Source organism: Convolutriloba macropyga, chromosome 1 (genome assembly GCF_964194025.1).
Source record: "Convolutriloba macropyga chromosome 1, txConMacr16.3, whole genome shotgun sequence".
Taxonomy (NCBI): domain Eukaryota; kingdom Metazoa; phylum Xenacoelomorpha; order Acoela; family Convolutidae; genus Convolutriloba; species Convolutriloba macropyga.
Window position 1 is genome coordinate 16,288,439 of NC_134468.1, and position 27,886 is coordinate 16,316,324.

A 27,886-nucleotide genomic window follows, 5' to 3' on the forward strand; every position below is an offset into this window, starting at 1 on the left:
GGCTGAATTCAACTATGAAACAAAAGTCACGCGATTTGTTGGCGGATGGAGGGAAAATTTGACTTGTCGTCATAATCTGTGAACACTTTCCTAGAAACAGTCGCATTCGCTGATACCTACAAGAAATGTGAGTTGATCGCTTTTTTCCATTAGTCAATCGGCAGCCTCTTCAAAGGAGTTTAAAATTAAGTAGACGAGTTCTCCTAATATTAATGTTAAAGCGACTGCTCTTAACTTCAACAAGAGGTCTTTACAAATAGTTAGTTTTTTCAAAGTGTCTGATATTTGATATTTAAGACATTCGAGATATTTTTCGTTTGTGCAACCCCACCCCCACGCTACATTCGTGCCCTATTTTTACACTGCTATTTACTATGTAATGACTCGTGCTTTGTAACTGGGGGAGCATAACGTACTTGTGGGGGGGGGGGGGGGGCACAAACGGAAAAGCTCCGATCCGACGTTTGTTAAACCATCGTTGGTGGCATCGTAATACGCAAAAAGAAAAAGAAACCGCTTTATCTTCTTAGCTCGCTTAGTCCTTAAGTAGATGCTTTGTAGACCTTTTAACCCCCCAATTAAGGTAAATATTCCCTAATAAATGAGAAGGAGGTAACGAGAGAACAGATTCCTGGTCTTTCCAATTGTAGCCCCCCCCCCCCCGGCAGCAGCTTAGTGTTCATAAAACTCAGTCCTGCCGAATTACTGTAAATATACAACAATGGGGTGCAAAAATATCGAGTGAGGGGGCAGGGGGGCGGTGGAGGGTGGGATGTGATATGGAAAAACCCCGTTTTTTGACCATATTTCATCTCGACAATAGAAAGAGCGATCTTATGATCTATTCTATTGTTCCCTTCAGTGTTGCTTCTGACAACACCCACACCCCACGAAGTATGTGTTGTTATATAGCTCGTTACTATGTAAAAGAGCAACGTGCCCTTGGTCGGCTTAAGAGTTAACGGGTCCTTCACTGTACAGACCCCTCCCCTCAGCTTGTGGTCATATTGGTTCTGCTATTGCTATTCCACGAAGCAGGAGGGGATATGTATAAGCAAAAATGATCCCAATCCGTTTATGGGGCAAAGTTTGCGTTGTGTTTAAACCTAGTGTTATTTATGTAGCCCATCATCTATTCTTGTGTCAAGGTCACAAGCCGCGCCATCCACAACAGACAAAAAGTGTTGTTCAAAGTGCAAGCCAACGTGCAGTGCCGGAAAGCGAAGGAGTGGGGGCAACTCACAGGACAGGCAGGGATCGGGCAGTCGGAATCCATCGGGAGAGAGAGGAGGGGGATCTCTGCAGAGCAGACAGGCGTCACAAGAGAGGGGAGCTTCTTCTGCACCCAAACAAGAGGAAGGAGGCGAAGACGACAACGACATGGCTAACAGGCCAGTAAAATAAATTGAATCTATTCGGACTATCAGTGTTTTATGACCCAACTTACAAATTATGTGGTTTTATATTAGCACATTAAGGATCTTGTGTTTAATTGGATCTGGGGGTCTACATAATCAGTAAACTGGGGCACAAACGAAAAAGATGACACATCACTATGTATAAAATAGCACGTGAGCCTGGGGGCCTAAAAATTATATGCCCACTTAGCTTGGGGGGGGGGGGGGGGGCACAACTGAAAACGGGAAAACGGCTCCTTTCTATAGACCCCCCCCCCCCTTAGTGGAGCTGAAACCTATACCATCTACGTCACCTCCTTTTCCCTCTTTAACTATGCATTTTAGTGTGCATGTCATATTTATACTCTTGGCCACATGCTAATCGCTTTTTGAATCTTTTCTCTTTGTGCACTCCCCCCCCCCCCCGCTTAGTGGCTCCTCAGCATATTATTTGCACCCCCAGAAGCACGTGGCATATTTTGACAGTGATTTACTATGTAACGGCACGTGCTAACTGGGGGCGCATAACGTACTGGGGGGGGGGGTACAAACGGAAAAGATCCCGCTTTTTTTTACATACAAGAATCAATTTTCAACGAATCCTTTTTCGATGCTGTTTAGGCTTCAGAAGAACTACTCGGCAGATGAGGACTATCCGTATTTGGAGAAGCATGACAACTGGATGGCCAAAATACTCACCAAAGACATGTACAAACGACTCCGGGACAAGACCACTCCCAGCGGATTCACATTGGACGCCGTTATCCAAACAGGTAGACTGTGTTATGAATAACATAAAAATGGGAGAAGTTTGCATTATGCATCTGGCACTGTCCCAAGTTGAGATTCCGGACAGAAATTAACGCACCAGGTGGCTCTCGTGCGCTAAAGTTGAATTGTCTGGAAACATGTATGAATGAGAATGTATGTCTGCACATAGGCAAATTTGTCTAAAGGCAAGAAATTCAGGAATGTGTGGTCTTTTAGGTCCTTGAAGATGAAGTCATGTCCAAATCAACCTGCATAACTTCGGGTCTCTTCCATTATAGCCCCCCCCCCCCCAAACCACGAGGTCATAGCCCCAATTATGGTGTATTTACCATGCTTGGGGGGCTATAATGGAAAAGTCCCAGTTTCTTTTGGTCTTAGGACTGCTGTTTTTCTGAGTATTTTCACGTAAAAATTGCTCGAGTAATTAATAGAGATGATTTTTCGGATCTTTTCCTTTTTGCCCCCCCAGTTTCGTTTAGTGGGTGCATATTATTTGCACCCCCAGACGCACCTGCCATATTTTTAAATAATGGTTTACTATGTAAATGGCACGTCTTCTGTAACAATGGGGTGCATTTTCGTCTTCAATACGTTATACTGCTTCGGACTCTGTACCAGCCAGCGCATAGTAACTCATTGTATTTACACAGCATGTGTGCTCTTTGATGTTGCAAAAAATACAGCATGTGAGGCTCCCAAAAAATTAGGCAGTATTATGTGCTCGTCATCGCAACTTCCTCACGCAGTATCCAGAAAATAATGCAATCAGTTTTAGGAACTTTGTATCCAAAGTTGATTCTATTGCAAGTAATGAGTCATACAGTTCTTTTTTAGGCGTGGACAACCCCGGCCACCCCCACATTATGACAGTGGGTTGTGTTGCTGGAGACGAGGAGAGTTATGAAGTGTTTGCAGAGCTGTTCGATCCCATTATTGACGAGAGGCACTGTGGATATAAACCACAAGACAAACACAAGACTGATCTAGACTTCAACAAGGTGAACAGAAAATTATCTGTTTTATTTAGTTTTTTTGAAAAAAAACTATCTTAAAGGTTAATGGAGAAAAACAATTGAAGGCAGTGTACACGAGTTTACGTTATTATCCACATAGAGTAAAGTGCAGATTTCGTCAAAAAAATTCAACTGGTGATTGAAGTCAAATCAAAATCAGACTTCTTGAATTTTTTAAAATATGATCTTTGGTTTTGAGCGAGTAATTGCGATATGATACCACAGTTCAAACAACAAACAATGTTATGTTCAACAATTTCTCTCTCATTTCTTGTGTATAAAATGAACACGGTTCAATAGATTAATCGCATATAAGATATATATTTTTGTATGAAACTCTCGAGCAAAACAATTTTTAACTGCTCTCAAACGAAGTTTGTAGCAATTATATTAGCAGTTTTTCTTCCGAGTCGAAGTAGTATTGGTGTTCTACTGGTATTCACGAATCAAAATTGAGGATCAATGGTTTACAGCTTTTTAGCGACCCCAAGATGACCATAGGTATTCTACAGGTTTAAAGTGAATCAAGTCTGTTGATGACTTGAAAGTTGCCGTCTCTTTGAGAACGTTGAACTCTGGTTTCGAGCATAACTTAATTTTTATTGTATAAAAATGAACTGCTTGTAATCTTTAGCGCCTCTCTCAACCACCTACCTACAACAACCCACCTACCTACCCAACCACCTCCCCCCACTTAATCTAAATCCTCCCCAATGATATACTTTTTAAAACAATTGCAATAGTTTCATCAGGAATGTAATTTTTCTTATATTTCTAGTCTTTTAGGGGGTACTAAAAGTTTAAATTCCACGACGCTGGTCATTTCCGGTATTTTACCGGCTCTATTTTATTTAGCTGAATGCGGGTAACTTCAAATGATTTTTTTTTGGATTTTTTTGAAACTGTTTTTAATTCATTTTACCTTTTGGTCTCGTTTTTCGTTTACATAAGTCACAAGTTTCTCGCTCGACTTCTTTTTTTTATCTCACTCATTGTGTCAACTGTATGACTTTTAAATTCTTTTATGCCTTGAATTACGCAAAGTAGCGAATACGGTCAAAATCAAAAAAGCAAAATCAAACGAAACGTGATAAACAATAAAGCTCGGTCGTTATTTCATAGTGCATTGAGTTATCAAAGTACACTGGAGCGATTGCTGTCAGCTGATATTAGTATTAAGCTCAACATCTTTTAGTTTACAAGCTGAATTAAGTATAGTTTTAGATTCTAAATGAAAGTGCTCACCGAATTAGAACACTTTCTGAAACGGAGGAAAATTCTGTCAATTTCTTTTCTTTTTAATAGCTGCGAAGCGATAGCGTCTATTATTGGGGACATCATGTTTTGTACAATTCTGTTTACACATTTTCCTGATTATTGAAGTCAAGTTGGAGTAGTGAGTTTGGTCAGGACGTGGAGCGAAAAAGCGAGTGGTTTTGCGGCGTGAAATTTTTTTTGCTCTAATGTAGAGTGAGAAAATGGTGTTTGAACAACAATTCGCTGTCTTGCTAGTGGCTTTCTGTTCACTTGTGGCAATTTCATTTTGATTTTTACTGTTCTTCGATTTTTAGGATCGGATTATTTTCTAAATAGTATTTCTCAATACACTCATTGTTCATTGTAGTCCTAGATTTTTAAACAAAATATCTGTCGCTAGTTTTTGGCTTTTTGTTCAAATGCGGCATTGATTTTCCGTTTGTTTTAAGTTTTTCATCTCATTTATTTTAGAAACGGTTTTTCCTCTGTCATAGTCCGTTCTAGGTCTGTTTTTTGTTTAGTCAATAAAAATTTCCTTGAATTGTACGTCAGGACTTGTCCTGCTATGTTTTTTTTAATTCGTCGTCTCCATCGATGATTTTAGCGATCTGACTTCTTGGAATTAACTTTTTCAAAGACTTCAGTGATTTCTACTGTTTTAAAGTTAAATTTTGTGTGCGCAGTCATTTCTGCTTTTAGGTCAATTGCGCGACGTGCCTCACTAAAAAGTGACTGCTGAACTCGCTTATGGAACTTTTTTTTGAATTTTTAATAGTTCAATAATATGCATCTAAGTAGTGCTAAATTTATATGCCCTAATTTTTTAGTATTAGTAGTATTAGTAGTATTTTTAAAAAGCTCTTTTTCTTTTTTCTTATAGACCGTATGTGTCATAGACCTAACAGTCGGAATCTAACTGAAAAGGTCTAGAGTATATTAAAGAACTAGTGGTCGATCTGTCTATCTTAGACAAGCGTCTATCGCCGTTTTTTCGGCAATCTACCGGCGATGTTTTTTTCTATGGCGGCTGTTTTCCAGCAATTTGCCGACCATGTTATTTAAATTTTTTGGAATGTTTACTTCTGTTTTCGAACATTGGACTTTAACAGTAGCTTAGCATTCAATATCAATATTTATGGTCCAAAATTCATTTTGATATTTGTTCTTCCCATAACAAGTCCTTCATCAACATGCAAACAATAGACACACCCATATTTAAACTACCCCCACCCCCCCCCCCCCCAACATACCTACCCCTCCCCCCACATACCTGCCCCCTCCCCCACATACCTACCTCCCCTCCACTCCCATCTACCTATCCCCTCCACTCCCACCTATCTATCCTTCCCCCACCCCAACTACCCCATCACCATCTGCCAACCCCCGTCCAGACCTTTTTCTCTTATTTCCTGTTTGTGCAATCCAGTTCTCAGACCCCACCAGTCAGTTGTTTGGATGGACATTTATCGACCTATTCTGCTCTACCCCTTCACACTTGTCCTTTATATCAACTGGAAATTTTGTATCTCTAGTAACCGAAGAGCTCAAAAATTTTTTTCAAGAATATTGTGAGCAGTCTTCAAAGGGTTAGAAAATACTGAATTTTGGAAGATTGTTGCAAGATTTTGAATCCAAATTGCAAAAAAAATAAATCCACCTTAGTAATGTGTATATGGTAGCTTCCGCACGGCGGTGCCAACTCCATCCATGCTTAAATTTGCAGTTCTTATAAATATTAAATCTAGATCATTTTTAATAATATTTTCTTTAACTTAATATTTCTTGTTATTTTACTCTAAAAAACAATTATCATAAAATGAGTCACAATGCTTAAATGTGTCATTTTTTAAACTTATTAAATTTCAGCATATTTTTAATAATATTTTCCTTAGTTTAATTTTTCTTGTTATTTTACTCTAAAATTATTATAAAAATCTAATTCATTTATAGAATCTAAATATATCATTACTATCTTTAATTCCTTTATCATCAAACGGATAACTATAAGCATAACTTAAAAAAATTAGCCAAAAATAAGCCAAAACCCGCATGCTTGCGCATACCATGCGCACGCGTTCAGTTGCGCATAGTTTCCTGCTCAAAACAATGCGCAAGTATGTGGATATGCGCTTATCTCTAAATTTTTTCGAAAATTTTTTTATATTTATATTTTTGGGCTTATAATTGTAACTTCTTCGAAGATCAGGAAACCTGCTTCGCAGATAATTTTATCAAAGATAAGGCTTGTGATAAGGGTATTATTTGAGATATTATTTATATTGAGATATTATTTATAATCTATTCTTCTAATAATTTAGCTTTATCTATACCTTTGACATTTAATTTACAAAATTTTAGATAATATTTATAATGCTCTGATTCTTCTTTTTTTTCTTTAGCAGGATGAAAGACCTCGGTTAGATCAATATTTTTACGAGAATTTTTTCTTTGACTCCTTATTCCGCTAAAGCTAATAATCGAAGGGCAATATTCACAATTAATTTTAGTTGAATTACATTCTCTACATATTGACATGAAAACATGTTATTTGTTTTATAACTCTACATTGATTACAAATTTTATTTGTTATATCAAATTATGTTTGTATATCAGTGAAATTGCTTCGCAGATGGTTATCAATGAACGGACTCCGTCCCTAGCATGCCAAAGGGGCTTCACCCATGGTACCCCAATTGCTTTGCAGATTAGAATTAGAATTAAAATTAGAAGCAGTATTGAAGTTAAAATTAGAATTAGAATTAGAACTAGAATTGGAATTGGAATTAGAATTAGAATCAGTGAAACTGCTTCGCAGATGAGAGTTAGAATCAGAATTAGAATTAGAGCTAGAATGAGAATAAGAATTAAAATTCGAATCAGATTTAGGATTAGAGCTATAGATAGAGCTAGGGCTAGAATCAGTGAAACTGCTTCGCAGATTAGAGCTATAGCTAGACCATTTTGAAGCAGTACCTCTTAACTTAAAAGAAATTTCTTCCACACAATTGCCACTTTTTGTTTGATTTCCACATGCACACTTACTAACTTTATCTTTTTGTTCTGTTTTATAATGCAAAAGCAAAATGTACGGGGTTCCACAACTATAATTACAATCTAAACATTTCAAATGCATTCTTTAAAAGGAATCAAAAATTTATATTTATAATTATTTATAACTAGCCATAATGCCAACTAAACTTCTCGCATGATCTTTAGAGAAGACAAACTTAGCTAGAGTTTCCATACCTAACTTAATAAGAGTATTATGTTTAAATCTTTTATCTAAAATGTTTCTATAACTCAATTCAGTTTCTTCTCTAACAAAATTTATAATTTCATCTCTAAATATTTGATTAATTTTATATTGATCATTTAAATCATCTCTACATTTTTTGTTTAGATCTTCAGTCTCTTCATCTATGAAGCCGCTTCCCTGATCAATATAGTCTTGTTGTTGATTGGTGTTACTATCTTCATCGCACTTTTGATATGAAGGTGGTGCTACCCCATTGCAGGGCATGGACTCTATTCCATAAGCATAGTTAAATAATGCACCCGTTCTATTTATCATATGACTTGCATGTGTTGCCACGTGTGCTGCAGTTCTTACTGTTAGATTGGGTTTAATAAAATTCTTTATCATAAAAAAAATAAGTTATAATTCCACCAATGGTTGATAATGTCTTTAAACCATCAGCTTTAACTATTTTTTTGTCAGAACTTCATTCTTATTTTTAATACCTCTTAAAGTAAGAAGTTTATTAAAGTAGAATATATAGTTATCTTTATTAATAACAGCTCTATAGGTAGCATTAATAAATAGTGGTCTCGTATATTCTATAAGTTCAACTATCTCATCATTCTCTAACTTATCTTTTAAACTAAGAGCTTTAAGGTCTAGGAAACCAATTCTCGAGTCGTAAATCGCAGTTCTATTTCTATCAATATTAATAATAGTTTCTTCTTACTTATTATACTCAACCATACCATAGCGAAGTGCATCATCTGTCCCGTTTATACAATTATAATAACTATTATTTAACTCTCGAATTATGCCATGGAAGTCATGCTTGCACTCATATATTGTACTAAAATTCTGAAACAAATCTGCCCCATTATGAAAATACTGTCACAATTCATTTTAGCCATATTTTCTATCTGAGCTGTTTTATGACACATTACAATCATTTGAATATTTTTATTTCTTCCTTCTGTAAAATAATAAACTATATCCTTATTAAACTTATCACCCATATGATCAAAAACAATTACACTATCTTGAAATTTGATTATATTTTTCATTGTGATCATATTTATATCACCCATTTCAAATCCAGCATAGGGGGCACCAGTCTCAAGATCAATCCAAACCTTTTCATCTATATATACTGTGGTTATATTTTTGTTATCATGATCTTGATTTTGATCTTAGTACATCTTTAAATATTGTTTAACAAAATAAGTCTTACCAGTAGCACCATAAACAATAGTACGTACTGGTGACTTTTCAAATTCAAATTTAATTAATCTTTTATTCATAAACCCAATGTTTTCTTCTAGTTTTTTTTATTTGGCGTTGAATTTTATACTACACAACAAAACGTAATTACGAAAATAAATATTATAATTGCGAAGACCATCTCCATTTTTTATCAAATAAAAATGCTAATCTTAACTTTTGAAGAAATCAATAATGAATTTGTTATTGTTATTGAACCAATGAGTGATATCAAAATAAAAGATATTGGTAAAGATATAAGTCTAACTCCAATAGAAATAATAAGAAGAGATGAGAAACTAAAAATGATTAATGAAACCAACGTAACATTATTGTAAATCTACATCCAACTGATGGTACTCATTGGGTTCTAGTTATAAGAAGAAGAGCTGGTAAAGTTTATTACTTTGATAGTTTTGGTGTTGTGCTTTTGATCTTCTAGTTAATCAAGTTGGATGTCCCGAAGGATATAAAAAGTGTCAGTGTTTGGGTTGTAAAGCTAAAAGTAAAGTTGTAATGACAATGATAATGTTAATGATAATGTTAATGATAATGTTAATGATAATCAGGGAACCTGCTTCGCCAGTTGTTAATGTTAATGTTAATGATAATGTTAATGATAATCAGGGAACCTGCTTCGGAGATGTTAATGATAATGTAAATGTTATTGTTAATGATAATGTCAATGATAATGATGGTGATGACAAATATATTAGTATATTTAGCTTACGAACTCCGTCCGTGGCACGCCAAAAGGAGGAAATCCTTGGCCCTCCAACCAAACAAAGAGCTAAACATTGATCACAATGTGGATTTTTAGGGGCCCTAAAAGCATCAAGGCTTGGTTCACCAGTAAATAGTAAAGGGAATTTAATGATTGATGTTAATGGAAGTCTACAATCATGGATAACTGATAGCAATATAACAGGCTATGCCCCCTTACCAGGAAACCTTAGATGTATAATAGCAGTTCCTAGTGAGTGTGGTACGACAGTCTTATTAAAAAATCTATTTATACCTGGAATAAATTTTGATAGATTATATATCATTGGTCCTACTGGTAATCAATATAATGATTTACAGAATAAAGATATCGTTTTTATTAAGAATGTAAAAGAATTACCCCATCCTGATTAACTACCAAATAATATAAAGAAACTCATGATATTTGATGATGTTATAGCTAAGGAACCAATTATTAATGAATACTTTTGTAGAGCTAGACATAAAAATTGGGATATGATAAATCTTAAACAAAATATTTTTTGAGCAGACAGACAGAACGTTAGAGAGAACTGTAATCTATTTATTTTCTTTGAGCAAACAGGCAAAGCCATCACTGCTATATATTATGATCATCTTACTGGACTTAACTTAGTTATAATGATTTTAGTAATATATGTGAAAAGATGTGATCCAATAATTACATTGTCATTGATAAATCTACAAATAGATATGACTGTGGTAAACTAAGAATTAATTGGGATTGGAGAGTTTTATAATTAAGTCTATTTATAAGTATAAGTCTACTTATAGGTCTAACTATAAGTCTAAGCATAAGTTTATAACTAAATCAGATATAAAGTAAAACTCAACACATCACCATTGAAATCAATCGGTCTTTCATGCTCATCTTTAATGAAACTCAATATATTCTATTCTGTCTTTTGTTACATTTTGATATAAAATATTAGTTGGTATGATATTTATCAAGTAACCTGGTGGTTCTGTTATAGTAAAAGTATATAGTATATCTGTGTTATTGCCGTTATCTTTAACACCAGATATAACAATACAGTGAATGTTTATAGTACTAAAACCCATAAAATCAATAATCTTTTGAGATATACAATTACCATGTTCATATACCATTTTTCTACAGCCTAGTAATGGGGCTAATGAATTTTTTATGTCAAAGTTAATTGCACCTTGTTCTATTTCTATTAAACATTTCATTGTATTCTTATCGGGTATAAAATTACGATTGGTTTCTTCTGTTTTAATTCTGCTATTTCGATTAATTCATATGCACCTGGTAAAACAGCTAAGATACGGGTATCTGACCATGTTTCACCTTGGGTATCATATAGGAATTGATTATTCCTTCTATTCACATTAAACACCGAATTATAAACAGATAATTTAATTAAACCTAATTTTTTGTATTAAGTATAAATTCACAAAAGTTAAACTTTTCTGTTGGTTTTATCAATCTAAAATTAAGTGAATGTTCTTCTTTAGTTTTAGTTAAACATTCATGCATATTTTGTAGTTCGCTTAATATTAAATTGTCAGTCATTTTTTGACTTAAACAATTGACTTTTATTTGAATACAACTTACGGTTATAATAATGATAAACACAAAAGTAAGATTATAATGTATAAACCAAATAATCTAGCAACAATGAATACGGTTAATACCAATATTGATAACATACTCAATAGAGAAGATAAGAGAGGTAGAGATAGAGTTTGTTGTATCAGATGATACTGGTGGCGTGTTTGCTAATGATGCTAATATCCAATTAGTTAATTATGGCATGATAGCATTATTTAGTTCCATTAAGCTTTGAAACTAGTGGTGGAAGGTCTATAGAATATATAGATCATTGCCATCCTAATCTATTGGTGTATAAATTAATAACTAGTACTGCTGATGAATATGAGAGTGGGTTTTGTTAGAAATGTAGATATTAGGGATAGTCAACTCAAAGGCGATCATGCTGCTGCAGAAAGAGGTCATATGTATATGATGGTTAGGATGAGTGATCTATGTGGATTTGTAAATGATTTAGAAAAGCTTATATATGGGATATGATTTAAATTAATATTTAAAAAAAACAATAATGATAGAGCTCTATATAGAGTTAATGCTGCTGCTGCTGCAGTAGCTAATGATGGTAATATAGAAATTAGCGACACATCATGGTGTGTTCCTAGTTTTGATCCTAGTACTTATAATAGAATTATTGTACAGAAAGGATTAATTAAAAAGAATAATATAGACTTCAGTTATTATGAAATGAAAAATTTTACAAGAATGTACCCAATGCTACTAACTTCCTATATGATCTTGGTATGAAAAGTGGTATGAAAAGACCACAATTTATAATAATTGGTTTTGAAAAAAATAATTATAATGAACAAACTCAAGATGCAAGTACAATTCATATAATGAAAGCTACTGAATGTTATTGTAAGATTGGTAGTGAAATTTATCCTGAGGATAGAATGAATATTAATTATGGCACCAATAATTATAATGAGGCTTTTAAAGAGATTGTTAGTCTTAATAAACATTATGAAGGATTACCTCATAATATTAAACCATATATAAATCTTAGAACATACAAAAGTAGTTATAGAATATATCTATTTGATATTAGATATCAAAAAGAAAATAAAGCTCCACAACCAATACAACTTAATTTTAAATTTAGTGCTGCAGTTGCAGATGTTATAAATCATGCAATAGTATTAACTAAAAAGGATTTAGTGTGAATAGTGATGGTAATAAGATGTTTGTTATAGTTTGCAAAGGAAACTAATGACCGAAGGTCTATAGTCTCGTAGTTAAAGTCATTATCTTAATCAAACTATTTCTTAATAGTCTTAACAAAACCTTTAGCACAAATAGTATATAGTTTCTTTTTACTCTCTAGAGATAGACCTCTAGCTTCAATTTTAGTCTTGTGATTTGGCTTAGTCTTAGCCTTAGGTAGTGGCTGAGGCTTAGGCATAAACTTTGTCTTAACTTAGTGGCTGAGGCTTAGGCTTAAATATGAGTAGCTTTAATAAGTTTAAAACAAATTCTTATTGTGTTGGTGGTAGGCATTGTATTGGTACTAATAATATTCAAACGGTTATTACTTCAAGGGGTACTAAGATGTTAAAGGGTAATTGTGCTAAATGCAGAAGAAATAAATCTATGATAGTATCTGATGCAACAATAGAAGCAGAAGAACTGAAAGATTTCTTTAAGAGTATAGGTAAAGCAACAGTTAACTTTGGAAAAAAAGTTGCTTATAACCCAGAAAGGGCCCTATAGATTGCAAGTAAAATAGGGAGTGCTCTAGCAGCCACACCTTATTTAATTAAAATTGCAACTACTGGTTAAGGTATAAAAGTAGTACAGAAAGGTAAAGAGTATAACTATAATTATAACTATGACTAGGACTACGGGGCTTCGCCCATGTTTCACCATGACTATGACTATAAGTGTAAGTGTAAGTGCAAGTGTAATTGTAATTGCGAGTGCAAGTGTAAGTGTAAGTCAATTATTATAGCCACTATCTAGCGGTAACTATTAATACTAATATTATTTATTACTAAATACATTATTATTGCTAATTACATTATTATAACTAAACACTATTAACTTTATTTTAAAAAAACACTCAATTTATTTTTCTTGTTCTTCTTATATTCATCATCTATATTAACTAATTCATTATATTTGTCATTATCTATTTGATTATCATTCATTGATTTAGTATATAGCTTATTAAACTTATCACTAAACTGTTTACTTAAAATATACATTTTTGAATACTTTATAATTTTCTTATTTTAATATTAATTGTTTTTGATACTGAACCACAGAGTTGCTGTAGCAAAAGCTGTGGGTATAGAATATGTAATCCAATTCCCGTTAATGCAACTGATGATGTAGGTGCAGTTGTTGCTATAGATGATAATAGTATTTCTGTTATCTCAGCAAGGTTATTGTAATTCTTATATCTACTTAACTTCTTATTATAGTTAATAGTTTCAGTTTCATAATACTTTCTAATATCTTTTATAATTTTAAGGTTGTTATCAACTTTATCATCAGCTAGGATTTTATCATCGATGTATTGTTCATTAACGGTTGACAAGTTGGGATAGAATAACCTCTCACTCGGTGCTTATGGTTACCTCATTTTCAGTAGTACATTAACTCCCAATATCTTTCATTATATCTTCTTGATCAAAATCATAATGCATCGATAGTCTTGCTCGTTCTTTGTTTTCAAGAAGACTACTTTCAAGTAATATAGCAATTATCTATTGTACTATTATCTTTCTATTCTTTAAAAGGGCTTCATCATTGAAAGAATTAGTCTTTTTTATTAACTTCTTTCAATTCCTTTAGCCCCGTAGTAAACATATCATCTAGTTGTAGGTTAGTGATATTCTGATTAAACTTATTATTATCAATATCTAGTTTTATTTGATTGTACTCTTTTCTTAGTTCAGCTATATTACTACTTAAAATATCTATTTTATTATTAGATGATAATAAGTTATTGTCACAATACTCTTTTTAAACAACATCTTGTTGATCTATGGGAGGTTGTACATATGTATTTTTGTGATTATCCTTCATGTCAACGTTATCATAATCTTCTAGGAATAAACCACGAGCTTTACTTTGTTTTAAGTTGTTTGTTGATTGATGATGCCAGCGCTCAGTGGATCTATTTGCTTGGTTAAATCTATGTCTTGTCATCTTTGTATTTGTTTACAGAAAGAACTGAATCCAGCTTGCTGGCTTATGACCAGTGGTCAATTTTTAATGATTCCAAAACCTTATTATTAGAGTCCAAATCAAACTCAGATTTTAGTAATTCTTGTCCATAGTTTTTACCCTCAATTATCTCTCAATTAATATCTATTTTATAAGTTGGTGGTTGGGTTTTTAGAACTTCATTCACTTTAAGCAACTCTCTATTCCAATTTGAAGTGTATCCTTTAGAGAAAGTATTACGTTTGTCAGTATTCCTGACATAATCACCGACTTTAAGTTTGGGTTTATTAATCTTAGAACTAAAAGTGTAATTGGGTGTCATATTAAAAGGTGAGTGAATTTTATTGTTATTTGTTTTAGCAGCATCATTTATTATTTTTACCCAATTACCCTCACCATTGATGAACATTGGTTTTTTAATTATGTGTAATAAAGTTCTATTAAATCTCTCCTCTATAAATACAGCATTTAAATCGCTGTGAGTAGAATATAGTTCCGTCTCATATTCTTTAAGTATAGGTTTAAATGTTTTATTGTAAAACTCGCTACCTCTATCTACCCATAATTTTTCTGGTTTTCCACTTTCAGAGCCACCCTGAAGATGTTCACCTAATACTATTTCAAAGCCATTAGTTATAGATAAACCAGATTTATTCTTCAATGGAATAGGCCATGCATTTTTTGTGAATATATCTATAACTGTCAATATAAACTTATAATTATTATTGTACTTACTTAGAGATGATTTGTCTATCAAATCAGCTGACCATGTTTCATCTTTATATAATGGTATTATTCTTTCTCTTCTAAACTTGTGATTTGAGGTCTGAATACTTCTCTAGCTAGTCTTTGTTGTTGTTGTTGCTTTTCCACCATTATTTATTTACCATAATTAAAAACAAAATTATCTAGTTCTTGATTAATAATACTCATAGATAATAGTTGTTTACATATATTTAACATTTCACAATATAATACATCGTGACTAGCTTTTGTTTATAGTATAAGTAATTCTAGTCTCTCTACTAAACTATTTTGCTTAGGGTTTCTCAGACCACTAACGAATACACCACTTTTTTCCGAATAGTATACATTTTATTGTTCTGTATCTGCTGCTTTTCTTTTCACATTTTCCTAAACAATATCTATTATCTAGTGAAAGCCTTTTAATTTTCTTCTCATCTTCCTCGATATCATCATCATATGTTACATTTGGTTTAGTAAGAAACTAATAAGTCCATCTGAAAATTCATATATATTATCCTTAACTAAAAATGCAACCTGTTCTAGAGTTATATCAACATCATTCATTATATATCTTCTAGTAGGTAAATCTACGAGATTTAGTTTTAATTGAGGATTAGTTTGACCCCCATTTCGAGAAGAATACTGGCTGTCTTTGTATCAACAAAAACTGGTGCTATATCTTGAGTTTATGGTCCCCTTTAACGTTTCATTAACCTTGTAAGCGTTTTGGGAACCAAGGGCAGAGCTCCTTCCACTGATCTGGGAAGAGGCTTCATCGATGGCTTTAGTTTGTTTATCCAAACGTTGATTTTGCCAATCTATTGCTCATACTTTTTGTTCAACCAATGCTAGATTCTGTTCATTGTGGGTATTTAAAGATTTAATTAGAGGATAAAATAAATCTTCTATGTCACCATAATGTTCTTGTCTTAATTTATCTTCTAATCTATTCCTTCTGTTTAGTTTTTCTAGTTTATATAATTCTATAAGTTTATCTAGCTCACTCATTTTCTATTTGTAAAGATAAAATTTAAATCTCATCTACTTTTCTCTGTGTGTTATACATTAATGCGTTATTATACTCCACATGTTGTTACAACTCGTTATTCTATGTTTAATTATAGCTTAACTCCAATCTGGGAAGTAGCTTCGCTGATATTATATTTTTTTGCATGCTCTAAGAATCTTTTTTTGTATGATGGAATTTCTATCTATGGAGATATACGCAAAACCTACAATAGAAATGTTTAGATCTATACTGAGAGATGTGTTCATTTACTTTAAACATTCTGCATACTAAATATTGATTGGGATTATTAAAGTGCACTTGCAAATGATCAGGTCTCTCTCTATGTGTTACAATCTTTTCACATACAAAACATTGGAATGGTTTACTTTGACACTCATCGCAACTCCAACACGAAGCCTTATTTTTACAATTATCACAAATGGTACTAATCATTTATATTTTAATGAAAATAATATTTCAAAATTTGCCATATAAAAATGAATCGGCAAGATTATACCGGTTACATTCATTCCACGGGTGAACAAGTCCAATTTGGAAGAGGACAAGCTCAATCGTCAAGTGGGCAATCAAGTTCTTTGGATATGGCAATCCAAATATTGTTAAATAAAAACAAAAGAAAAGTAGAAAACAAACCAGTGGATAAAGAAGAACAAATGAGGGAAGCAGAAGACGACCCTTTAGAATCAATCAGAAGGTTTAATCAAATAAATGAAGAGATAAAGAAACGTCTGATGAACGGGAAGTAAAAAAAACAACGGGAAAAGAATATGCGTGAGTCTTTGCTAAAAGCAGAAACTAAATACTTTAAAGATGAAAATGGAGAATCATCTAGAGATAGAGAATCATCTAGAGATAGAGAGTCATCTAGAGATAGAGAATCATCTAGAGATAGAGAATCATCTGGAGATAGTTAGAGATAGTGAATCATCTAGAGATCGAGATAAAGATTCAGATTCATCTGATGGGGGGATGTGAAGAGTGTAATGAAGAGTTAACTCAAAAGAATTATGGTAGACACATTTAATCACTTGAGTATAAAAAAAAATGAGCGACTATATAACAGAAATAAAATTGTTGAGGATGCTAATGAGAGTGATTACTAATGAAGATATAGAACAAGAGATTGATAAGCAGTATTCTGAACTAGAAGGAATAAAGTATTGTGATAGTTGTGACATGTATCTTGATAATAAAACTGCTTATAATAAACGTGTGACAACATTAAACCAAAAGAATAATGTAAATCTAAATGATGGAGAGATAATAAAGAATTGTGATAGGTTTGTTTGTGCAACATGCAAGACTACTTTAAGTCAATATAGTGCGGATAAACATTTCGATAATATGGACAAAGACACATTTGGATAATATTAATGGTGAATATAAGGATAATATTATATCTAAGGATAATAATATAACTGAAGATAGTATTATATCTAAAGATAATGGAGAAGAATGGTCAAAGACCCAAACAACAAGATCAGGTCATTGTGATATATGTAGCAGTAGATATGACAATAAAAAGAAACGCAACGAATCAGATTAACATAAAGAAAATGATAAAGAGAAAAAACTTAATGATGAAAAGTGGAGAGATAAAGTTAATGAGTTGGATTAGATCATAACATGAAGCATAATCAAATAATTATATCCAGTAGCGATTATGAAGATCCTAGATTCTTGGAATTATTGGAGGCAATGCACAACATACATACCCACATTAAGTTTAACACCTTTGATGTAGTAAAATATACAAAATCTACAGATGATAAGTTAGAAGAAGAAAAAGAATTCACATTCTGACTAATGACTAGACAATATAATGGACTTTATGACTTGGATATGCTGAATGGTGAACTGGAGACTAGAATGCAAGAACAAGAAAGGATTCAATCTGGTTGGAGTATGCAAAGAGTTATCAAAAGAACAAAGTATAAACACAGGTTTTATCCTAGTGGTGGGTGTACTACTAAGTTGCCTTTCGCATCTAGATATACACTTAATATAAAAAATACTGATATTAAATGTTTACCATGGTGTTTAATTACTTTTATACATCCTGCTAAAGACCAACCCAATATAGTTAGTAATTATAATAAACCTGAATATATTCATGAAATAAAATTACCAAAGATTCCATCTCCCTACGGATATAAAGATTTGCAGAAAATTGACGTGATGAATAAAGATAAAATATTTTTTAATGTGTTTAATCTAAATATAAAAAAAAGATTAATTCTGTATTAATCAATCGTAATGATCCTAAAAGATGTAAAGTTTTATATTGGGATAATCATTATCTACTATGTAAAGACGTGCATTTCTTACTAAGATCATCTAATCATAAAAGTTATCCATGTTTTTAGTGTTGTGTGTCATTAAGAACTGAAGATGCATTAAATAAACATTTAGAGATGTGTAATGATGCCGGAAGAAGAACACACCATAACAATGATTATCTAAAGTTTGATAAGTTTCATTGTAAGAACAGAGTACCAATTGCCATGTATTATGATTTTGAATGTATAATAAAAGATGTGAAACACTTACCTATTGCTTGTGGGTTATATATAAAAAGTGATTATCTTTATATATTAGAAGATGAGTATGAATCTTACTGTGGTGATAAAGTAGTGGATTGGTTTATAGGAAGGATGAGTTATATTTAGTATACATATTCCTTTGAAAGAAGCTAGTATTACTCCGTTTTATAGTAGTCCGCAAAGCGGCTTCGCAGATTGTTATTATTGTAATGAGTATATGGATAATTGTATTGTTAGAGATCATGATCATCTAAATGGAAAATTTAGAGAATAAGCTCACAATAAGTGTAACCTTCAAGAAAAATTTTGTACCATTATTTGTATATAATTCTACTAATTATAATAATCACTTATATATAACCAAACTAGCCAAAAAGATTCGACTAAAGGTATTAACTAAAACTGATGAGAATTATATATGTTTTGAAAAAGGACATGCCAAGGCACTAGATATGTTTAGGTTTTTCCATCCAATTAGCTTGGATGCTATAAGTAAAACATTGAGTGATAGAGAGTGTGTAACATTAAACAAATTCAAGTTAGAGAGACGTAAAGGTATATTCCCTTATGAGTGGTTTGAGAGTATGAATATACCTAATAATACAGAACTACCACTAAAGAAGCATTCTATTCTAAGTTGAAACAAACTGGAGTTACAGAGGAGGAATATAAGCTAGCAATTGATTGTTGGAATGATACTGGATGTCAGACAATAAAGGACTACGTGATGTTTTATCTTAAAACAGATGTATTTTTATCGGGAGGTGTATTTGGAAAGTTTAGAGATAAGAGTTTAGAATATTATGAAATAGATCCTTAATACACTTATTCTACTCCTGGATTAACATGGTTATGTGGATTGAAATATACTAATGTTAGACATAAATTTTATAAAGAAAATACAGTTAATATCTATGACACAATAAAACGTGGTATTAGGGTTGGGTTAGATTCAGTATTAGGTAATTGTAAATGTAAAATGTAAGAAAAACAAATAGATCCTGAGTATACTGGGAAAGAGAATTATTTAATGTTTTTAGACTTCAATTCATTGTATGCTTCTGCTATAGTACAAGCTTTACCTATGTGAGAAATCAAAGCATGTGATCTGCGAAGCGGCTTCGCCAATAATCCAGTATATACTAGATCTAGCTCTAATACGGGATATATCTATACCATTGATATAGAGTATAATGATGAGTTGAAACTGAAAACAAAGTAGTAACCATTCTTTCCAGAACAGACTAAAGCAGACATTGATCAGTTCACAGGTTATCAAAATGAAAATAAAAAGAAAGGATATAAACCAAATGAGAATTTGATGAAAAAGTTAACAGATAAGGAAGACTATGTAATAGATGGAGAGATCTTAGATTGGTATTTAGGTAATGGTTAAAGATTGGAAGATATTACAATTAAGCAAAAGATGGAGTATAGTAAAAGTGAGTGGTTAAAGCTTTATATTGAGTTCAGAAAAAAAGAAGCTAAATCTAAGGGAGATAAATTTGGTGATGTATTCTTTAAGTTAACGAATACTGCCTTCTATGGAAAAACAGTAAAAAATGTATATAAAAGGCAAGATGTAGAGTTAGTTAATGATGCAGATAGACATATTAAATTAGTAAAAAATATCAGTTTTAATTATGCTGTAGAGTTTGATGATCTAGTGGCTGTACATAAAACAAGAGATAATGTTAAGTTAGAAAAATTTAATTATATTGGTTTTGTTATATTAGAGAAAGCTAAAATGTTTATGTATAAAGCCATATATGAACACTTTGAGAAATAGATAGATTGTAGTTATCATTATACAGATACTGATAGTATATTTATAAACATAAATGTTCCATTGGATAGTACTACAGAAAAAGAAATGAATAAGATAAGTGGTATATTACATAATAATGAGTTGGGTAAGATGAAAGATTAAATACCTAATGATACTATTATAGAAGCTTGTTTCCATAAAGCTAAAGCCTATTGTTTTAATACAGTTAAAGGAGAAGAAGAAAAGAATTTAAAAGGAATAACTAAAGCTACTATTAAAAACCAAATTAAATTAGAAGATTATCAAAATGCTATATATGGGGTGTTAGTAAATATGTAACTAATTTTACTTTTGATAGTAATAAACATCATTTAGAAACAAAGGAACGATACAAGATAGCTATAAATCCATTTTACAAGGGAATTAAAGATAGTAACAGTAAATTTAGATGCTATGAATGAATTAGATCTTTATAATATTTTAGAGTAAAATAACAAGAAATATTAAGTTAAAGAAAATATTAGTAAAAATAAAATTTAAATTAATAAATGTAAAATATGACACATTTAAGCATTATGACTCATTTTATTATTATTGTTTTTTAGAGTAAAAATACAAGAAATATTAGATTACAGAAAAATTAGTAAAAATGAGCTAAATTTAATAAATGTAAAAATTGCAATTTTAAGCATGGATGGAGTTGGCTCCGCCCTGCGGAAGCTACCATATACACATTACTCACCTTGGACAGTTTCCTACAACATTTTGACTTCTCATCACCTTTCGTTGTTATTTGGATGCATGCGGTGGTTGACCGGGATAAAATAGTTAATCAACTGTCCAAATATTTACCCAAATAAAACCGTTCTTGACTAGAAGTTCTTCGAAAAAACAACGCAAGAAACAATGAAACAATATATGTTCCAAACGCTCTTTTTTGGCATCAAAACGTTGATTCGGAGTTTTGTCAAGATTCATATCTTGCAAGATTATTGCGTAAATCTTGCACCTTTTTAATAGACTACCCAGGTTGAGGTGCCAGACCGAAAGTCGATATGTCCAGACCAAAATGAACGCACAAGGTGGCGTCGTGCGTTCAAAATTACACGGTCTGGAAAAAAAAATGAACGCACGATAGTCTGGACATATGCAATTTTGAACGCACGATAGTCTGGACATATGCAATTTTGAACGCACGATAGTCTGGACATATGCAATTTTGAACGCACGAAAGTCTGGACATATGCAATTTTGAACGCACGATAGTCTGGACATATACAATTTTGAACGCACGAAAGTCTGGACATATGCAATTTTGAACGCACGATAGTCTGGACATATGCAATTTTGAACGCACGATAGTCTGGACATATGCAATTTTGAACGCACGATAGTCTGGACATATACAATTTTGAACGCACGATAGTCTGGACATATGCAATTTTGAACGCACGATAGTCTGGACATATGCAATTTTGAACGCACGATAGTCTGGACATATGCAATTTTGAACGCACGAAAGTCTGGACATGATGACTTTTGAACGCACGATGAACGCACGAAAAATTTTGAACGCACGAAAGTCTGGACATAGGCACTTTCCGTCTGGGAGGGTCTGGACATAGACACTTTCCGTCTGGGACGGTCTGGACATATCGACTTTCGGTCTGGCACCTCAACCTGGGTAGCATAGACTTGCAATATTTGGATACGGCGTCTATCACTAGGGTTGCAGGCTACAGAGGGCATAAACATGCAAAGAGCGCCTGAATTTTAAGGAACGATGAACTCTCTAAGTTCAAGAGTAGATCAAAATTTTAAGCATTTTTTTTGCAGCTGGACGCAGTTAAATTTGACGAAAAGTACGTGCAAAGCAGCCGAGTTCGCACTGGTCGCTCCATCCGGGGAATCTGCCTACCACCCCACTGCACCAGGGCAGAGAGAAGGAAAGTGGAAAAGATATCTGTTGATGCTCTCGGCAGTCTTGACGGGGAGTTCAAGGGACAGTATTACCCTCTAGCACAGATGTCTGAGAAGGAGCAGGAGAAGCTGATTGATGAGCATCTGCTGTTTGACAAGCCAGTCTCTCCTCTCTTGAACTCGTCCAGAATGGCACGTGACTGGCCAGATGCAAGAGGTTAGTTAGTTCCCGAGGCAATGAATTGTAGGAAAAGATGAAAAAAGAGCTGAACTCAATGATGCTAAGCTCTCAAAAGCTAAACGCCTGAAAAACTGAAGTGTGAGTTAACATAACGCAACTTTGTCAAACCGAGAGTTTATCGGATTTTACCTACCTAAATCTCCAATTTCCCCCCAAAAAAATTACGATTTCGGAAACGCGAAAGTTGAAATCTCGGAATTCGTTTTCAAATTTTGTAAGTGAATTCAATGAACTCTTCAGTGTGTAAAAAATTAATATTGAGCATCTAGAGTTTTCAAAATTGCATAATTTTCTATAATTTGCTCAGTTCTATTACACGACTTTGGCAGTTATCAATTCCAATTTGCGAATTTTCATACAAAATTTATCCGATTTTGTTTTCATAGTTCATTCCTTCTATTTCAAATTATCGATGTATCTCACTTTCGTTAGCATTTTGTCGCTCATTTTAATTTTAATTTACAATTTTTTCACACTCCAGTTGAACAATTTTTTGATTGTCTAACATTCGGTAGCAGTTCATTCTGACTTTTGATCGTATGTCATTATAATTAGTTATTCCTAACGCGTTATGCCTTCTTTGGTTAAATGGACACAACACACCAAACGTTACGATACCAATTCTAAGCGATTGTAATGTAAAATATTAAAACTTGCAATTTTTTATTATAAAAAAAACGTTTCAGGCCATTTTAGGTGAATAAATTTTGAATATCGATTGTTAACAACATTGGCCTTGTTATAAGTCTCCTAAGAACTACAAAGGAAGCTGATGGCGTGCTTTTTGGTAAAAAAAGTCGAATTCACAAAAACATAATGCTAACTATTAGCAGAAACAAAAAATATCGCGGGTATTTAAGCAGGAATGTAAATTCTAATCTTCATTATTTTTTACAAAAAAAAACGAAATCAAACTCAAGTGCAGAACCGAATTATTATTTTCATGTTTTGTAATCGTTTGAAATACTTCTCTCTGGTTACTTTCATTGGTTTAGAGTTAAAAAATTTGTTTTGTCTGATCACAGTGTCGAAACATCGTGCTTTTTTGGGTAGGAAAATTGTTTCCCGGAATTGCAAAGTTTCTCTAGCCTAGATTAGCATGATCCAAATCAACCCATTGTGGCGTTTACATTAAAAACATTCTATAAATTCAAAAATTTACATTAAAAGTTTACATTAAAAAAAGATCACAAATTATACTTCTGGGAAACAAGAAAACACTGATATGTTACGTGTTGTTTTTTTTCTGTCAAAATTTCAATTAACAAAAAATGCTGGCGGTCAAAGAAGCCGATAGGCAAGCAAACCAATCTGTGCAAAAGAAAGTTCAATTGAACCAAAAATTTTTGACATAGCCTTATTAAACTTGATCATTGGCAGAATCGTGTGCATGCTTGGCGCCTGTCGCGGTTTCGATAAGATAAAAGGGCCGCAATTTCAGACACCCCACCGCGAATTAGAAGCATGGCCGTAGTCAACTGGGGCTTGAAACCACTAGATCTCTTAAAAAGACGTATGTTTTTTCCCTGGTGCGTTTGAATACAATATAAATTGCATATGATATGCCCAGTTTTGATTGTAACGGATAAAAATGTATTATTGCTTTTTATTAAGTAACTATTGCGTAAAATTCGGCTTGCTTTTACGTCGGCTTACTTTTACCTTGGCTTGCTTTGCGTTCATTAAAAAAAAATTTGTTTCAGAAAGCAGCTATCTAAAACTTGGAGCCAACAGTAGTAATTTTTACCCAGTTCATGTAAAGCCGCAACGATTAAGATCTGTCTAAATTAGGTGCTGCTGCTAATTTTTCAATTGCTCTCAAACGAAGTTTGTGGCAATTGTAATAGTCCTGTCGTTCTGTTTTTTTGCGATTTTCCGCTTGACCAATTTTTCGTCTGACGCTTTTGACTTTTCGTCCTCAAAACGGAATAAACAGGTTGCGCCCAGCGGGCATTAACTGCTCTTAGAATATTGCAGCTCTATTTCGGCTCTACTGTTTTGGAGACTTATACTTATGGTGTGAAGGGTGATTCTCTGAAGTTGAAGACCTGAAGACACCCCAACTGTTGACCGCCCCCCCCCCCACTATTGCTCCCACACCCCCCCCGCACTTGCCCCCAACCCAATTTTGTCGGTTCTAAGGTTTCTCCAGCTTCAATAGGCGAGGAACCTCCTCTAGGTTTTGACAATAGGTTACTGAATAGTTTCTATTCGGTATGTTTTTCGTGAATTCAACACCGCGAACTTTAGCATTTTTTGACAAAACTTTCAAAACAAATTTCAATTTTTTTGACGGTTATTATCATTATCAGGTTTTTTCAGCCTCAGGGGTCAGAAAAACTCCGCTAAGATTTGATAGAAAGTTATTGGAAAACATTTTTTGGCCATGAATTAGTTTTTAACTTTTTAATATCATAAATTTTAGCTTTTTTTTAAAAAAAAAACTGGCAATTTAAAGCTTTCCTTACCATTTTCTTTGTCATTTTTTAGGTTTCTCCGGCCACAAGAACCATCTAGCCTCCTCTAGGGTTTGATTATAGGTTACTGCATATTTTCTAGATGTTATGGAACAATTTTCAAGATTTTAATATCAGCAATTTTTAAAAAAAAATATTTGCCTTTTCAAGTTTTTTGAATCATTTTGTTTTTCATTTTTACCGGCACCAGTGTCCTAGTAACCTCCTCTAAAGTTTGATGATAAGCTGTCGTATAGGTTCTAGAGTTATCGGAATGGTTATTAATGTTTTAATGACTCTAGCTTTAGCAAAATTTTGACAAATTTTTTTCAAATTTTCGGAAAATTATTGTTCCAAGTTTATGGATTTTTAAGAGCCAGTGAAACTATTTGAAGATTGAATGAGGGAGACTGGATATTCTCTTGAGACAATAAAACGTTTTTGAAGATTTTATTATCTTGAATATGAGCAAGATTTTTTTTAAGTTTGCGATTGTTTTCAAAATTTTTGAATGTTTTTGTCATTTTCTTAGTTTAATGATTATTACTGACCAACGAATCTTTTCAAGTCATGCAGATGGGTTACTTGACATAACACCAGAGACAAAAAATAGTTTTGAACGTTTTCAATGCGAAATCTGGAAAGTTTTTTAAATTTTGCAATTTTTTTTGCAAATTTTTAAAACATGAGTTTTTTATTTAATTTACTAACAAGGTTAGAAAACTAAAATTTGCAGAGTCGAATCAAGCTAAAGCTAGCCTCACTAAACAGTGTCTAGCTATTGCTCGCCAACCGCTCGCCGGTCGTTTGAGAGCAATTTGCCCGACGTTAGTCAGGTTATGTTTTATTAAGTTTTGACACACGATTCACCCGTCTGTAATCTGAGTGCGTGTTCCTGTGGTGAAATGGGCAAACTTTGTGAGGAACAAAAAATTAAACTTTTATAGCCCGCCTTTAAATGGAGTTCTATGGAATCTATTGGAATCATTTTAATGTCCTGTAGAGTGCTTTCTTGCATTTTCCTTTGCTTAATCGTATGTTAAATGCTTTTCACTCGTTTCCTACTGGTTTGACGAGTTTGAAAAGCTGATTTAACCCTCTATAGTAGTGTCGTTTTGTTAGAATTTTTAAGTTTCAGCTTGAATTCGCGCTTTTGTTGGATGCCTTTCAAGGGAACAGCTGAAAAGAAAGAAAAACCCTTAGATGCCATATGACCAGAGTTGGCAAAATCATTAATAACTGTTTTTGTATGTGTTCGCAATGATTCAACAAATTATTTTCCAAAGGTTCTTGTTTGTAACAAAAAAAAAATAACTGCGGAACAAATTTGCACCAGATTTTGGCGTCTTTCAGGAATCTGGTACAATCAGGACAAGTCATTTTTGGTGTGGGTGAACGAAGAAGACCATTTGCGAGTCATCTCTATGCAGGAGGGAGGAGATATGGGTGCTGTGTTCAAACGATTCTGCATGGGCCTGCAAAAATTTGAGGGTGCAATAAAGAGGATGGGGGAAGAGTTCATGCACAATGATCACTTGGGGTACATACTCACATGTCCGAGTAATTTGGGCACTGGACTGAGAGGGGGTGTCCATGTGAAGTTGCCTAACCTTGGCAAGGTAGACATTTTTAAATTTCCTAGTAGTATGAACTTTAATTTGAAAAAAAAGGTATCGAACGCCTTGAAGTTGGTGTTGAATAAATCTTCTTTATTTAGAAGACTTAATCTTTTTTTAAAATAAACAACTTTGAGAAACAATTTTATTGAATCGTTGTCACTTTACAGTGCAAATGTATCGAATAGAATGCGCGAGGCCCATTTAAAGCGCAGCTGCAGACAAAGAAATCTGAATTTTGCTATTTTTCATTGTATCCTATTTGAATGCAATATAATTTATTGCACAAATTACAGATTTACGAGCAAAAAAATCAAAAACTGACCATATCTGTCAAATTAGAACGTTGAATGGCTATCCCATTCGAAATTATTTGACCGTCTTTTTCGGCTAGGATGAGAAAAAGATGGACAAGATAATGGATCTGCTTCGATTGCAAAAACGAGGCACCGGAGGAGTGGACACTGCTGCAGATGACGGTGTCTATGATGTCTCAAATGCGGACCGACTCGGTTTCTCAGAGGTGGAGTTAGTCCAGTTCGTAGTCACAGGGGTCAATCTCCTGATCGAGATGGAAAAACTGGCTGAACAGGGAAAATCCTACGACAGCTTGATTCCCAAGCAGAAGGTCCATGCTTGAGATTCTAATGTCTTTTTTGTGCAGACGCAAGACTTTCAATTTTTGAATTAGTTCCTTTGATATAAAAAATTAACAAAAACCGAGAAGGAAAAAAACAAAAGAATAGCGGGTGGAAAAAACAGATATAAATCAATTTAATTTCTCCTGAACTGAAGTGTTAGTAGTGTTTCCTAAAGATATATCGCGTTTTACTGGATTCGTGAAATTATTATAAATAATTCAAAGTTCATCAAAGTTTATTTTGACAATCATAGATATCGTATACTGTGTCAAAAAGACAGATATCGATTATATGGTATTCTAGTACTCGAAAACCGATGACAACGCTCCAAGATCTGACAAGGCTCAAAATTATCAGGTTATTTGATTTCAATATGCAGATAATTGGATCTATTCTGTTTGCCTCCCCCCTCCCCCCCCCCCCCGCTTAGTGAGCAAAAATTTTTATGACCCCCAGTTCTTACATAGTAACGTGTTATA

The 27,886-nt window shown here is 33.3% G+C and overlaps 1 protein-coding gene across 3 annotated transcripts; it reads left to right on the plus strand.

Annotated features, from left to right (window-relative positions):
* LOC142335640 (creatine kinase M-type-like) lies at positions 1-27,645 on the plus strand. 3 transcript variants are annotated; one of them, XM_075384118.1, is made up of 7 exons: positions 1-127; positions 1,125-1,391; positions 2,019-2,170; positions 3,003-3,166; positions 22,370-22,670; positions 26,504-26,769; positions 27,161-27,645. In XM_075384118.1, the coding sequence occupies exons 2-7, from the start codon at positions 1,381-1,383 to the stop codon at positions 27,404-27,406; spliced, it is 1,140 nt and encodes a 379-aa protein (XP_075240233.1). In that variant the 5' UTR covers positions 1-127; positions 1,125-1,380; the 3' UTR covers positions 27,407-27,645. The 3 variants fall into 3 exon arrangements, with proteins under 3 accessions (XP_075240233.1, XP_075240232.1, XP_075240231.1); XM_075384117.1 differs by having other exon boundaries at positions 45-127; positions 1,149-1,391; XM_075384116.1 differs by having other exon boundaries at positions 120-259.
* Positions 27,646-27,886: the final 241 nt, after the last annotated feature.

Bases quoted from the DNA above. Each gene is read 5' to 3' on its own strand.
- LOC142335640 (XM_075384116.1), top strand. From the start codon at position 213: ATGTTAAAGCGACTGCTCTTAACTTCAACAAGAGGTCTTTACAAATA. The intron at 2,171-3,002 runs GTAGACTGTGTT...GTTCTTTTTTAG, and splicing joins GGACGCCGTTATCCAAACAG to GCGTGGACAACCCCGGCCAC. The intron at 22,671-26,503 runs GTTAGTTAGTTC...GGCGTCTTTCAG, and splicing joins TGACTGGCCAGATGCAAGAG to GAATCTGGTACAATCAGGAC.